Here is a 15,802-nt window from a genome sequence, read left to right on the forward strand (position 1 = left end):
TTTGGTGTATATATTTGGGAATGAATAACAGTTCAGTTAAAAAAAAACAAAAAAAAAACATAAGAACAGCTGTGACATGTACAACTTACACACTTCCAGGAGCTGTGAATCACAACGAGCAGACCCGGCAGAATTTCTGGCTACACAGTAGTATAGTCCCATGTCTCCTTTATTAACTGCAGCAAATTCCTACAAAACACACAGTGCAAACTTCAGATCATTGTGGCCAAAGCATTTCTCCAACCCATGCTTCAAAATGTGAACTGCAGTCATAAACCCAGATTCTAATCTCCTCTGATCTCTGCCACCAGCCCCTCAAATACTAACAAAACGACAACTCCTCTCCACAGCTCAAACACTGCTGTCTCTGAGCCAATGAGGAGGGAGAGAGCAGACAGATTTGCTCTTGTGCACAGTGCTGGATTGTGAGCAGGTTCATGTGTGTATCAAGCAGGGCTCGGGGGAACTGCATGCAGAATATTTTCTTTACCTTAATGCATAGAACACATTCAGGTACAAAAAAAATTCTGCCTATAGAACCACTTTAAGATCAGACCCTGCTCATATGCTGAACATTTGTCTTGTACCTGTATGCCCCCCTGCTTGGTCAGAAACAGTCTAATCATCAAGTTCAAAATTGGTAGCTTCACTTTTTTTGCATGCTTTCATTGGACTAATTTATGACCACATAAGGCAAACAGTCTTTAATTAAGATTCAAAATTAGGGACTATTTTTCCTAAATTGTGTTTGAAAAACCAGAACATATGGTGATCATATACTCTTCAATTACTAAAGAAGAGGTCAAATATAACTGGCCTATTTGCCAGATGTTTGCAGACTTCAGAAAAACAATCATATGCGTTAAACAAAAGAAAAATCAAAGACCCTAATAAAGTCTATAATGTGCCTAGAGATTATAAACTGATAAATGTATGGTAGCTTCAAGGCCAAGCAGAGCATGGAAGCCTGTCAGAGTCTGTACAAGTCTAAGACAGGCATATAACATGGATTTTTATCCTATCAACTCCAACCTGGCCTACAGAGACAAGCAGAGTGCCTGTCTCTGTACACTATGTAGCAGGTGGCATGCTTCCCCTCCCCATCTGTTACAGGTTGTTAAAGATGCTGTTGGTTTCAAAGCTGACAACCTCCTAGTAAACAGTGAAGCTGACAGTGGGTAGAGCTTGATGGTGAAGCCAACACACTAGTTCCCCATTAGGTCTGCTCTCTCCTTGTGACTGACAGCAGGCAGATTCTATACAAACAAAGATGAAATTTTCTCATGGCCTGGATCAAAACGTAGCTGCATCAGCAGTATATCCAGAGAGATGGAATGAGATGGAGGTCCACTGGCTCTTAACCACTTCCAGACTGGACACTTTTACCCCCTTCCTGACCAGGGCAATTTTCAGCTTTCAGCGCTATCACACTTTGAATGACAATTGCGCGGTCATGCAAAACTGTACCCAAATGAATTTTTTACCATTTTTTTGAGACAGATAAAGCTTTATTTTGGTGGTATTTATTCACCTCTGGGATTTTTATTTTTTTTGCTATGTAAATGAAAATGTCCAAAAATTTTGAAAAAAAGTGTTTTTTTAAAAAGATTTTGCAAATAAATAATATTTCATCATAAATCTTGGCCAAAATTTATTCCATTATCTTTTTAGTAAAAAAAAAAAAAAATTAGTTTATAACCAAAAATTATAATTTTTAAACATTTTTGTTTACATTTTTATTTAATTTTTTTTATATTATTATTATTAATTTTTTTTACATATTGTCACCCTAGCAGTAGTGTCACCATGGTGACACTGTACTACTTGTGGGGGGTGATGAGAATTTTTTTTTTTTTACACTGATTGCTTTTACACCCATATAGGATGTAAAAGCAATCATTTCTCTTTCTCTCTGTCTGCATTCTTGCACTCATTGAGAAGTACTGAGTGAGCTGTGATTGGTCACAGCTTGTCACATGGTACAAGGCTGTTGTGAATAGCCTTGTACCATGTGACCTCTGTGATCATTCACAGATTTCACACGTAGTAAGCAATGATGTCACAAGTGACATCTTGCTTACTACTTTGCATGTGATCACTGATTGGCCAATCAGTGATCACATGATCGGGACCTCGTACAGAGGTCCCATCCGACGATCAGTGTTTCACTGTGTCTGGAGGACACAGCGGGTGCCGGATCGTGGTGCTGCGCGCTCCCAGGGAGCACACACAAGCAGGGTGCGGGGAGGCCGTTTATAAACGGCCACCCGACCCTGCACTGCCACCGTCCGGCCGTTTATATACAACGGCCGGTCGGAAAGTGGTTAACCAATCCATCAATAAAAAACAGCAGCAACTGGTTAGTCCTGAATGCTGTCAGGGACAAACTGAGTGAAGAATCATGTATGAATGAAAGTGTTAGCTGATGTCCTGTGCCACTAAATCAGGTCATCTTCTGTATTCCATATACAGCTTCATTCCTAGATCATAAACACCTTCTAAACCACTGACTCCACCTTATTTCTATGGCCTTTTTTTTCTACCCTAGATTCTGTGTTTGATGTTTCTCCTTTTTTTTGGAGTACAATATGTGTTGTTTATAAAAAACCTAATGAAAACTATTTGGGGGAAAATAAAAACCACTGACTCCATACGTCTGCCATATATTATCCTGCTAGACTAGGGTTTTACCCAAAAATCCATGTCTTTCCCCTAGACCAGTGGGACCCTATATAAAGCCACACCCTACTCACACCATATACAACCCTTTAATGCCATTGGCTGTTCAAAATCTCAGAATAACTCAAATATCTTTGTCTAGATTACATTCTGTATAAACTTGGTGCAGAGCTATACCAAAATGTTACATTCACTAAACGGATTCAACCATTGCGAAGACCAATATTGTGCAATCGCTATGCTGCGCAAATAAAATGATGCATAAAACAATACAATCTTCAAAATCAAAACAACTGGACAAAATGTTCTAGTCAAAGTATGAAAGTGCTGCTATTGTAAACAAGAAGGCTCCATGCAAACTAGCATTTTTTTTAGGCTCAAAAAAACGCAGTAAAAAATGCTGGATAAAAAAAAATGCTGGCGATAACAGTTTAGTACCATTTAGAAGCATTTTATTAGCATTTTTACAGTATATGTAGGGGGAAAAAGAAGCTGTTAGCAACTTTTTCGTAGCAGTTTTCCTGCCTGGAAAAAAAAAGCTCCCAACAACTTTACAATTTTTTTCTGCTCCTAAATGCTGGAGCTTGAAAAACGCTACTAGCCTCAAATAGTGCGCATAGACACATAGGAAAATACCTTTTAGCTTCTAGGAGCAGAAAAAAATGCTGATAACAGCTTCTAGGGACTAAAAAAAACCCCAAAAAACCCAAGAAGCCTAAACGTGTCTACCCTAGTGCGAGTAATCAATAAAATGCTCTTCGAAAAGAAAGTCTGTGCAGGTTTATTCCTTCCCTTCATCCTCAACCGTGCTCCACATCAACCATAGAAGTGTTTGTGCTTCTCCCCACACCCTCTGTGAGAGACACTCACTGGATAGTTAGTGACCCCTTTGGTTAATTATCATGTCAATAGCACTTTAATAGCCCTCCTTCCCCTCTGTAGCACCTATGCTGATGTCATTTCTGAGTGGATTGCATGACCATCTTTACTGGGAAATGAATGTGCCATTGAAGTACATGGAGGCTGTTACCCGTTCAATTACTGTGGAAGTGCAATGATTGGTTTTATGTGATTTAACCACTAGCCTACCGGGCACTTATACCCCCTTCCTGCCCAGGCCAATTCCCAGCGCTGTCACACTTTGAAAGACAATTGCGCGGTCATGCAACACTGTACCCTTATGAAATTTTTATCATTTTTTTGAGACAGATAGAGCTTTCTTTTGGTTGTATTTAATCACCTTTGGGATTTTTATTTTTTCTAAAACAAACCAAAAACCGCTAAAAATTTTGAAAAAAACATTTTTTTTCTTAGTTTTTGTTATACAATTTTGTAAATAAGTTATTTTTCTCCTTCACTGATGTGCGCTAATGAGGCTGCAGTGATGGGCACTGATAGGCTTCACTGATGGACACTGATAGGTGGCACTGATGAGGAGGCACTGATGGGCATTGACAGGCATCACTGATGGGCACTGAAAGGCAGCACTGATACATGACACTGATGTATGGCACTGATAGGTGGCACTGATAGGCAGCACTGACTGGCACTGATAGGCAGCACTGACTGGCACTGATAGGCAGCACTGACTGGCACTGATAGGCGGCACTGACTGGCAGCACTGATTGGCATTGATAGGTGGCACTGACTGGCACTGATGGGTGACATTGAAAGGCAGCTCGGATGGGCACTGATATGTGGCATTGATGTGCACTGATATGTGGCATTGATGTGGCACTGATAGGCACTGGCACGTGGCATTGATGAGCACTGACTGCTGGCACTGATGGACACTGACAGGTGGCACTTCTGGGGCCACACTGATCATCAGGGCACACTGATCATCAGTGCCCTGATGATCAGTGTACATGTCCCCTCCGCGGAAAGCCGATTACCGGCTCTCCTCTCCTCTCGAGCTGTCAGCGTGACAGCTCGAGGAGAGAAATGCTGATAACCAGCATTTCCGTGTTTACATGTGATCAGCTGTGATTGGACACAGCTGATCACATGACCGAGCCGGCATCTTCGGCTCTTTCTGTGATCACAGCGCACCGGCGATCGCTGCGCGCTCCCTGAGCCGCGCATGTGCGGTGAGAATGGAAGGACGTCATATGACGTCCTATCAGAACGAGAGAACCACCTTGCGTCCGTCATTGTACTATATGGCGGGCGGAAGGTGGATAAATAAACAGAAGTACACTATCGCAGTCTTCTCTCTGATTACCGGAGTGTGGAGGTGATGAAGAGCGGTGAGGAGGTACCCCACTGAATCAAGCATAGATGACACTGAAGAGCTCTTAAAGTGCCACTGACCTGATAATCAACCTTAGGAGGTCATTATCATCTAGAGCAGTCTTTCTCAACCAGGGTGCCCAGGCACCTCGGGGTACCTCGAGGTTTCTTCAGGGGTGCCTTGGTAAAATGTCTAAAAATTGCCCAAAACTTGTATACAAGCCAGCAGGTGGAGCAAGCCTGCCTTTTAGTTACACAGTCACAGATCTTCATTGTGCACCATTACAACCTTCTAGCCACCAGCATCCTGACAACCAATGAGGTCATCAGTTGATGAGGATGTCAGCTGCCTGCACAGCATCCTAGTTTGACCCTCCCCATCCCTCTCCGTCAGTGCTGGGGACACATTAGCACAGTGATGGAGAAAAACTGAGGGAGAAGAGAAACATTGGAATACTAGTCAGTACCAGTGTAAGCGGATGTAAACAGACATGTGTCCATTTACACCCGATCTGGTCTGCTAAAAACAGATTGATGGGGATCCATTCTACTCCATCTAACGGATCAGATGACAGTCTGATGCAAACGGACAGGTGGTCCATTTACATCTGACCGTCCACACAGGACAGCGGGCTGTGTCTGTGTCCGCTCTGCTTAATTGGAGAGGACATGGACCTGTCATCTGCCTGTTCAGCAGGAATTAGCAGACAGATCCCCCACTCAGCAAGTAAATCCGCTGGCAGAGTCTGCCTGTGTGAAAGGGCCTTATTTTCACTAAGGGTGGACACATTTGTTGTTTCCAAATAGCAGCACTTTCATACTTACTGGAATTGGAAGAACCATTTTGTCTGGTTGTTGTTTTGCTTTTGAAGATAGTATTGATTTATGCATCATTTTGTTTGCACAGCATAGTGATTTCACCATATTGAGCACTGCCTGTGTCAGTTTAATGAATGCACTATTTTGGTATAATGCTGCTCCAAGTTTATATATGAAATCGGCATTATTTCCCCAATGGCTTATAGAAGGTGCATAGCAACTTAAAATGGAACTTCACTCTCTCAATCAACATTGACTATTTGTAATCCTTATGCTGCTAGCATTTGTAAATAGATCAGAAGATATATTTTTACTTGTTTTAAACTTTTTTTTTCTTACATTTCAGTTACTTCCTTGTTTCCAGGCCTAGACAAATGGGGGTTTATTTACTAAACCTGGTTGACTCAGAATCTTGTCCACTTCTGCATAAAAACCAATCAGCTTCCAGGTTTTATTGCTGAAGCTTAACTGAACATGCTGAGGTTAGAAGCTGATTGGCTACCATGCACAGGTGCCCAAGATTCTGAGTCAACCAGGTTTAGTAAATAAACCCCATGATGTCATACATGCCAGGAGTCTTCAGGAGAGGAGGAGGGGTTTTCTCAAATAAACACACCCTCCTGCCTGCAAGCCTGAGCTAAGGGCAGATGGATTCCGGGAAGTAAATGCTACATAAAACATCTGCCCTTACTCAACATATCCATGACCAAAAATGCTGGGAGGATGCTTTTCAAAGCGATTTCTCAGCAAAATAATGCATGGAGACATGGATGGATGGGGGAGTTTGCTTTGAATAATACAAATGTATTAAAGAGTGTTTTTGGTTTGTGGTGCTTAGATGCAGTAATATTCTGCTTTAAAGTGATGCTAAGCCTAAAAACATTCTTTACCATAATGAACTGCTCTCATTAAGGTAAAAGATGTTTTCTATTTGTCTGTGCTCTCCCATCCCTGTATGAAGGGGAAGAAAGGGGAGAAGAAATCAGTGCTGCGCACACCTGCATCTCTTCCCCCCTTGCTTTCTCTTCATACGGACTCAAACAGCAGCTGGAGTCATTGGCTCTTGCAGCTGTCAGTCAAATGTAGTGAAGAGGAAATGGGGGGGGACTAAGTCCCACTGTGTATGTCTATGAAGCGCAACTCCATAGACACACAGGTTGGGAGCATCCATACAGCATGTGTCCCCATAGCAAACAGTTTGCTATGGGGACACACAAAGAAGAGGAGCAGAGATTGCCGGTGGGGGACCCGAGAAGAGGAGGATAAGGGCCACTCTGTACAATATCATTGCACAGAGCAGGTGAGTATAAAATGTTTGTTGTTTTAATTGAAAAAAAATGTCAGACTTTAGTAACACTTTAAGGAAGAAGAGCTGAAGAATACACACCTGAGCGCAGAGGTTAATTGATTATAACATGTATTTGGCTGCCTCACACATAATATACTCTTACAAGACCTTACTCTTCCTTATTATATCAAACAGCCAAGATCAGACAGTGTGACATAGTCAGACCTATTTGATTCTTTTCCCACCCCCCACATATCTCCCCATTATGCCAGGGTTGCCACTAGTCTCACCAAGGTTCCAGTATTGGTGTTTAAGGTAAAAGATGAATTGACAAATTTTGGGCTGGTTTTGGAGTCATCTGGCAGTGCGTCAGTATTGCGATACCATCGATACACAGAACTGGGGTAACCCTCATTCTCCTGGCAATGCAGAACGGCAGACTTTCCCACTGGGACAGACTTGGGCACTCGGCATTGGGGAGTCACTGGTTTTACTAAGGGAGAAAACAGAAAAAGTGTTAGATGCATCTTCATAACAATGGGTAGAGCTTTACTAGAAATGACAGGCGACCTGCCTTTGATTTTGAGGGCTCTCTTACTACATAGATCATTTATTTACTATCTTTCTGTAAAAGAGACAGTAGTCCACAAGCAGTACTACAGCGGTCACCCTGGTGGCACTTGATAGATGGCTCCTGTTTTACACACACTTTCTATTGGCATGTCATTTTGTCATGCTGTAGTTATTACTGTGACAATAGAGACTGTATTATAGAATCGTTGTTCGTATACCTGTTGCAATGTTTTCTGAAAACTTCTTTTACCAAAAATCATTAAACCAGAAATGACAGACGGGAATAAACAAAATAAGTTGAAGAAAAGGAAAACCTAAAAAAAGTCTCACCATTCAGTGCCCCCACACTAGGAAGATCTAAAAAGTCTCTCCATACAGGGCCCCTATACTACGAAGACCTGAAAAGTCATGCCATTTAGTGTCCCACACTTCTCCTCCACAGCCAGGATCTAACTCTAGGGCTGAAAACCCTTCTGCATCTTAAGAAAAAAAATCCTGCTACAGGTATAATAAAGACTGCATTAAAGGCCCATACCTGGGCAGTTCTAATAGGCAAAGCTAGTGTTAGAGTTTGCCGCCAAGTCCAACCTCCTCATTCTTGGCCAGTAGGAATGAGCAGGAGGCAAAAAGGAGTTGAGACGAGCGTTAACACCATGAAGCATTGATGAAGCTTTGCACCAAGAACCCAGCATTCATCTGTAACTAGAAACTGGATAGACTATGCACACTACAATACAGTATGTACATATTCTGAACAAGCAGTAAAAAGTGTTTAAAAACAAGCCCTCATTGTTCTGTATCTATAGGCATTGTGGTTAACATCATCTTCACATTTCAGCTCTTTTCCTCCTACTTTCTATTGCGATAGGATCACAGCAGCCTGCCAGCCCTCTAATGTAAATACACAGCAGATGTTTCTATCAGATCATGGCAACCCTCTAATACAGGGTTTCTCAACCAGGGTTCTGCGAGAAGTCCCCATGGGTTCCGCTGCAAATCAACACTGTGGTGGATGTATACCACCCAGTGTTGTTTTCAGTGTTGTTCTCAATGCACGCTGACAGTCAGTACTGTCAAAGTGCATTGATACCAGATGCCTCCTCTGAGTTCACAGGAGATGGACCTACAGAGGGAGGTGCTGGGAGTAGTGCAGTCAGCGGAAGATGTCCCCTTAACCAATACAATTTTTTATACTGTTTTATAAAATCCCTTTATCATTTCTTTTATGATTATATATACTCTTTTGTCTCTCCATAAGAGACTTATTTATACACGTGATTGCAAGCATGTCCATTCTTCCCCTATTTCCTCCAATCCACTGTTTTTTTATACATTGCTCCTAATATTGTCTCATATTGCCTTTTGTTAACAACGTTCATTTTCTATGTTTTGCGGTGATCCAATGTTTTTATTTCAATTTTTATCTCTATGTCTCTTAATATGTCACTTTTATGTACTTATTTGCCAGTGCTGGATCAATATCCCTCTGCTACGGACAGCGTTTCGCTGCTCCGTCAGAGATCCTCCTTTGTTTCCCCACCCCCCAGGCCTGTCTATCAGTTCCCATTGATCTACATAAGGTTTTCCCACTCCTTTGCTCTTCCTTGCCTGATGAAAGAGCGCGCCGGCTGACGTTGGTCCCACGCATGCTCAGAAATGCATCACATCCCGATGACGTCAGACGCCCAACGTGATTAACGCCGGACATATTGGAGACCCAGCCAGGCTTCACCATTTGTGCGTCACCTGATGCAGCACCACCTGCTGGCGAACCAAGGTTCACTGCTCTCCGGATCAGTCAATTTACATCTGGCTACAGACGTTTTACATCACTTCCCTATGAGCCTGTTTTTATTATCCAAGATACTTACCTGCTTATTAAATGATTACACAGTATACACTTAGAGGTGCTGTGTCCTTTTGTCTCTTTAAGGCCCCAGTTCCAGCTGAAGAAGAACAGCCCCAAAGCATGATGCTGCCACCACCATGCTTCACTGTGGGTACAGTGGACTTTTGGTAATGTGCAGTGTTGTTTTTGCGCCAAACATATCTTTTGGAATTATGGCCAAAAAGTACAACCTTGGTTTCATCAGACCATAACACATTTTCCCACATGCTTTTGGGAGACTTCAGATGTGTTTTTGTAAAATTTAGCCGGGCTTGGATGTTTTTCTTCGTAAGAAAAGGCTTCAGTCTTGCCACTCTACCCCATAGCCCAGACATATGAAGAATATGGGAGATTATTGTCACATGTACCACACAGCCAGTACTTGCTGTATATTCCTGCAGCTCCTTTAATGTTGCTGTAGGCCTCTTGGCAGCCTCCCAGACCAGTTTTTTTCTCGTCTTTTCAGCCATTTTGGAGGGACGTCCAGTTCTTGGTAATGTCACTGTTGCAGCATATTTTCTGCACTGTCTTCACTGCGTTCCATGGTATAACTAACGCCTTGGAAATTCTTGTGTACCCTTCTCCTGACGGATACCTTTTAACAATGAGACCCCTCTGATGCTTTGGAAGCTCTCTGCGGACCATGGCTTTTGCTGTAGGATGCGACTAAGAAAATGTCAAGAAAGACCTACTAGAACAGCTGAACTTTATTTGGGGTTAATTAGAGGCACTTTAAATGATGGCAGGTGTGTTCTGACTCATATTTAACATGATTTTGAATTTTGAATGTGATTGCTTAATTCTAAACACAGCTACATCCCCAGTTATAAGAGGGTGTGCACACTTAATCAACCGCATTATTTTAGTTTTTTATGTTTACTTCCCCCCCTAAAAGATTTAAGTTTGTTTTTAATTGAGTTGTACAGTTTCTAGGTCAAATTAAAGGTGGAAAAAGTTCTGAAATTATTTATCTTTGTTTAATTTTTTTACATCACAGAAACCTGACATTTTAACTTTTTATATCCACTGTAGTTCCAAAGGCTGAGACTTTTTCCATGATTATAATCATTTTAAATATAATGCACAATACTGGTAAACTTTTAGTTTATACTGAGGCTCAGTTGCCACTAGTGCCGTTTTGCAGGCCACAGCACAGCAGCCCATTCATTTGAATGAGCTGTTGTGCCTTTCAAAACGAGGGAAAAAGTCCCTGCACCTTTCCAGATATTGCAGCCTTAATTGACGCTATAGGGAACCAGGTGACTGCCTTATCTTTGCATCAGGACTGTGTTAGGCAATGCTGCCTGGCACATCCCAGTGCAAACGGTGTGAATAAGCCCATAAATGGACTTCAGTGTCTTTGTTATTTTCTTTGCGAATGAGTTACTTTACATTAAAAGCAGCTAGTGAGGTCAGTGGTGGTTCATTTTAAAGTGTTTCTATTGTTTGTTAAGAATGTTTAAATAAGTTAATGCCCATAGACTGGGCACAGGTGCGGGTTAAGGGTTCTGTAGATTACACGTACCTAAACTTTACATCGGCATTAGTTTTAGAAACAGCTTCTTTAAATGGGCCAGTATGTGACATTTCTCTGCTTTGGTAAAACAAATATACCTTAGATTTGAAATTTGCTTCCATATGTGGAGACAGTTCCTAAAACTGGACCACTGACATCTGGCAACTATAGTATGACAGTCAGCAACTGACAAGTCAGCAATAATTCATCTAGATGAGACAACTAGCAACTGAAAATGACAATCTGATCATCAGCCTCTGGCAACTACAACTGACTAGCAATATCTGTTATGTCTGGGATATCTCCAGAGAGCCAGATGCTGCTGGCAACACATAAAATAACACAGAATCAAAGTGTGGACTATTTCTGCATGTTACAGCAAGAATTACCTTTGACAGTGAGATTAATGATAATCTCCGCTAAATTCTTCTGGTCGTCCACAGCGGCCACTTCGCAGCGATATGTTCCAGTGTCGGTCCGGCTGGCATTAAATATAACCAACGAGCTCTGGGACTGAATTTCAGCACGATTTTTCAAGTCTCCTAATACACAAAAACACAGATTTGCACATATATAGCACAGGCACTTCAAACTACTATACCAAGTACATAAAACTGTTCACATCAGTCTACACCACCATCTAAAGGACCCCAGCACAGTCACACACTATACTTACTATACATTTATATAGCGCTGAAACATTCCGCAGTGTTGTATAGAGACCACTAAACCATTCACAACGGTCTCCGCATCAGAGGAGTTCACAATCTAATGTCCCATCACAATCACACACTATTCTTTTTATTATTACTAATAGGATACATTTATATAGCTCTGACATATTCTACAGTGCTGTACATAGAACACGAGCCAGTCACATCTGTCTCTTCACCAGAGGAGCTTACACTCTAATATCCTCACCACAGTGTAACAATATTATACATTTATATAGCTTTGACATATTCTGCAGTGCTGTACAGAGAACACTGAGCCTTTCATGTTCGTCTCTGCACCAGGGAGCTCTGACAACAGTCAAATAGAAACACACAAATGCACAGAAGTTACTCAGTGGTTCTCTATAATGCAAGCAGTCAGTACACAGTATCACTATCACAGTGTACCCTCTTCCTCTCACAACCCTTCACTGTCTGCCCCCTTCCCTCATCACCCTTCACTGTCTGCCCCCTTCCCTCATCACCCTTCACTGTCTGCCCCCTTCCCTCATCACCCTTCACTGTCTGCCCCCTTCCCTCATCACCCTTCACTGTCTGCCCCCTTCCCTCATCACCCTTCACTGTCTGCCCCCTTCCCTCATCACCCTTCACTGTCTGCCCCCTTCCCTCATCACCCTTCACTGTCTGCCCCCTTCCCTCATCACCCTTCACTGTCTGCCCTCTTCCCTCATCACCCTTCACTGTGTGTCCCTTCCTTATATCAGCTTTCATTGTGCACTACTTCAACAAAAGCACTCTTTACTCTAAACCCTTTCCTTTCATCACCCTTCACTGTGTGCCTATTCTCCCCATCATGCCTTCACTTTGCACCCCTTCCTCTCATTTCCCTTTACTGTATGCCCCTCCCCTTGTCGCCCTTCATCTCCTCACCCTTCACTGTGTTCCACCTCCCCATGTCACCCTTCACTGTGCGACTTTTCCCTCATCACCCTTGACTGTGCATCCCTCTCCCTCATCACTCTTCACTATGCATCCCTCTCCCTCATCACCCTTCACTGTGCACCCCCTTACCTTGTCACCCTTCATTGTGCACCCTTTCCCCTCATCACCATTCATTGTGCCACCCATCCCCTCGTCAACCTTTCCTGTGTGTCCCTTCATCGCCCTTCTCTGTGCGCCCCCTCTCCTAATCATGCCTCCACAGTGCGCCCCCTCTCCTAATCATGCCTCCACTGTGGACCTTCCCCCTATCACCCTGCAGTGTTTGCCCCCTTCCCCATATCACCCTGCAGTGTTCACCACTTCCACATATCACCCTGCAGTGTTCGCCCCTTCCCCATATCACCCTGCAGTGTTCGCCCCTTCCCCATATCACCCTGCAGTGTTCGCCCCTTCCCCATATCACCCTGCAGTGTTCGCCCCTTCCCCATATCACCCTGCAGTGTTCGCCCCTTCCCCATATCACCCTGCAGTGTTCTTCCCTTCCCCATATCACCCTGCAGTGTTCGCCCCTTCCCCATATCACCCTGCAGTGTTCTTCCCTTCCCCATATCTCTCTGCAGTGTTCGCCCCTTCCCCATATCACCCTGCAGTGTTCTTCCCTTCCCCATATCACCCTGCAGTGTTCGCCCCTTTCCCATATCAACCTGCAGTGTTCTTCCCTTCCCCATATCTCTCTGCAGTGTTCGCCCCTTCCCCATATCACCCTGCAGTGTTCGCCCCTTCCCCATATCACCCTGCAGTGTTCTTCCCTTCCCCATATCTCTCTGCAGTGTTTGCCCCTTCCCCATATCACCCTGCAGTGTTCTTCCCTTCCCCATATCACTCTGCAGTGTTCTTCCCTTCCCCCTATCCCCCTGCAGTGTTTGCCCTTCCCCATATCACCCTGCAGTGTTCACCCCTTCCCCATATCTCTCTGCAGTGTTTGCCCCTTCCCCCTATCACCCTGCAGTGTTCGCCCCTTCCCCCTATCACTCTGCAGTGTTCGCCCCTTCCCCCTATCACCCTGCAGTGTTCGCCCCTTCCCCCTATCACCCTGCAGTGTTCGCCCCTTCCCCCTATCACCCTGCAGTGTTCGCCCCTTCCCCATATCACCCTGCAGTGTTCTTCCCTTCCCCTCATCACCAGTCACTTTGCACCCCGTCCTCTGATCATGTCTTCATTGTGCACCTTTTCCTCTAATAACCCTTCACTGTGCACCCCCTCATCTTATCCCTCCTTACTTAGTGCTCCTTCCTATGCATGACTCTTACATTTATGTATGTCTCCAAGTCACCCCACCATCAATACCTCCAATAACACCCCCCCACCTCCTGCATATTGCCCAGCTAATATACCTTGAATATTATTCTCAAAATAGACATAGGTAGTCTCGTTATTACGGGTCTTCTTCCATTCAATGCGTGGGTCATTTGTGTTGCTGTTTTTAATGATACAAGAGAGCTCCGCTCCTGGCAGGAAACAGGGTACAAAGATGAACCTTGGCAGAATTTCACATTTGAAATACCAACATATGCAATAAGTATATAAAGAGTCTGCAGTCTGGAAATCACAGCTAAAGGTGTCCACATACATTGATGACAAATTTTCAAATGCAGGGAAAAAAAAAAAATCAACCCTGAGAGGATTACCAATCGCATTTAAAGGATTTTCACAAGCAATCACAAAAGATCAGTGTAGCATTTAGGGTTGCGTCCAGGGTCAATGACAATCTAGGGTGATGTTCATGGCCAGGGGTTAGTGGCAATTTAGGTTTTACATTATTGTTGATGACATTGGCTTTAGATACAGTTAATACCACGATGAAACATAACATAGGCTAAATACATAATAGCAACAAAAACGTGCTCTTGTACAATGCAGGAATAATGTACGAGTGCTGAAACGGTGTAAAACGCAAACACGACAATTCTTGAAGCCAAAAACCAAGCCACTACAGCCAGACTCCATGCATTGATGCTGCAGGCAGCAACGTTCATTTTATGCCCACTACCAGGATGCTTGTGACATTAAAGCCCAACTCCAGTTTCTTTTTTTTGTTTTTTTTTAATACTTCCAAAAATTACCCCCATATATTTCTCCTTTTCTCAGCTTTCTTTTCATACTTAGATTGTCTATATCACTGTGTAGCAAGATGATTTCATATTCTACTGCTGCCATCCCATCGCATTATGCTGGATGATTCTCAGCATGTATGAACATGTGTGCACAAGCGCTCTTCTTGCCGGTCACTGCATGACGCTAGCACGGAGGAAGATGTCTCTGGCCCTTTTGTTTTCATTAAAAAGGCTGGGAAACTTGATGGGTGGGTTAAGGAACCCCACTGTGTGTTTCCGTTTAAATCCTGGAGTTGGGCTTTAAAGTGGAATTCCAGCCAAAATCAACTAGGCTCAAAAATGTTTCCTAATAAAAAATGTAAAATAGATGTGTATACTTACCTATTTTTGGTCCGTTCCAGTCCGGTCATATGATCCCTTGTGGCTGCAGGGGAGAGGAAGGAGAACTGAACAATGACTGGGAATTTCAGCCGTGATGTCACCCATAGGCTCCCATGTCCAATGTCGGTGCTCCCTCCTCTTCCCTGCAGCAGCTACTCACTGACACAGGGGAGCCAATGCTGCGAGATCAAATGACTGAACCAGAGCTGTGGGATCATGTGACTGAACCAGAACGGATTAAAAATAGGTAAGTATACAGATCTTCCTTACACAGGTTAGGTAGGATAGGTAGCAGGAAGGGGGAGGGAACATTTTTAAGCATAGTTAGTGTTAGTGGAATTCTACTTTAAGGAGAAAATGACAAAACATGTCCCACCCTTCCATTCATCCCACAAGATGGAACAATCTCCGTTCATTAGCCATCATGCACTGGAAAGGTACAATTGGAGTCTGATTACTGTGGGAAATATGCTACAATGCTTCTCACCCTCACAATCCGGACTACATATCTATATAATGACCAGAGAAAGGCTGCAATTACCTTCTGATGTTATCACAACTGGAAAAAAGGAGAAAAGGACTGATACTGATCAGAGACAGGAGGACACTGACTTACTTTGATATTCTTGAACCTCAGGATTTGTGTGAAGAGTAGTGAGCTCCACTGCCAGCACAACGCAACCTGCAAACAGAGAT

The 15,802-nt window shown here is 43.4% G+C and overlaps 1 protein-coding gene across 1 annotated transcript in view; it reads right to left on the reverse strand.

The window, feature by feature from the left end:
- Positions 1-15,802, reverse strand: part of JAM3 (junctional adhesion molecule 3) — a 77,413-nt gene that overhangs the window by 19,356 nt on the left and 42,255 nt on the right. The window contains exons 2-6 of the mRNA XM_089688892.1: positions 15,723-15,788; positions 14,006-14,119; positions 11,385-11,537; positions 7,309-7,511; positions 90-189 (exon numbers count right to left, since the gene is read on the reverse strand). Coding sequence (XP_089545018.1) covers positions 90-189; positions 7,309-7,511; positions 11,385-11,537; positions 14,006-14,119; positions 15,723-15,788 — 636 coding nt within the window. The remainder of the gene's footprint in view (positions 1-89; positions 190-7,308; positions 7,512-11,384; positions 11,538-14,005; positions 14,120-15,722; positions 15,789-15,802) is intronic.

Source organism: Staurois parvus, unplaced genomic scaffold, assembly GCF_062004578.1.
Source record: "Staurois parvus isolate SC_StPar_1 unplaced genomic scaffold, SC_StPar_1.0 ptg000458l, whole genome shotgun sequence".
NCBI classification, from domain to species: domain Eukaryota; kingdom Metazoa; phylum Chordata; class Amphibia; order Anura; family Ranidae; genus Staurois; species Staurois parvus.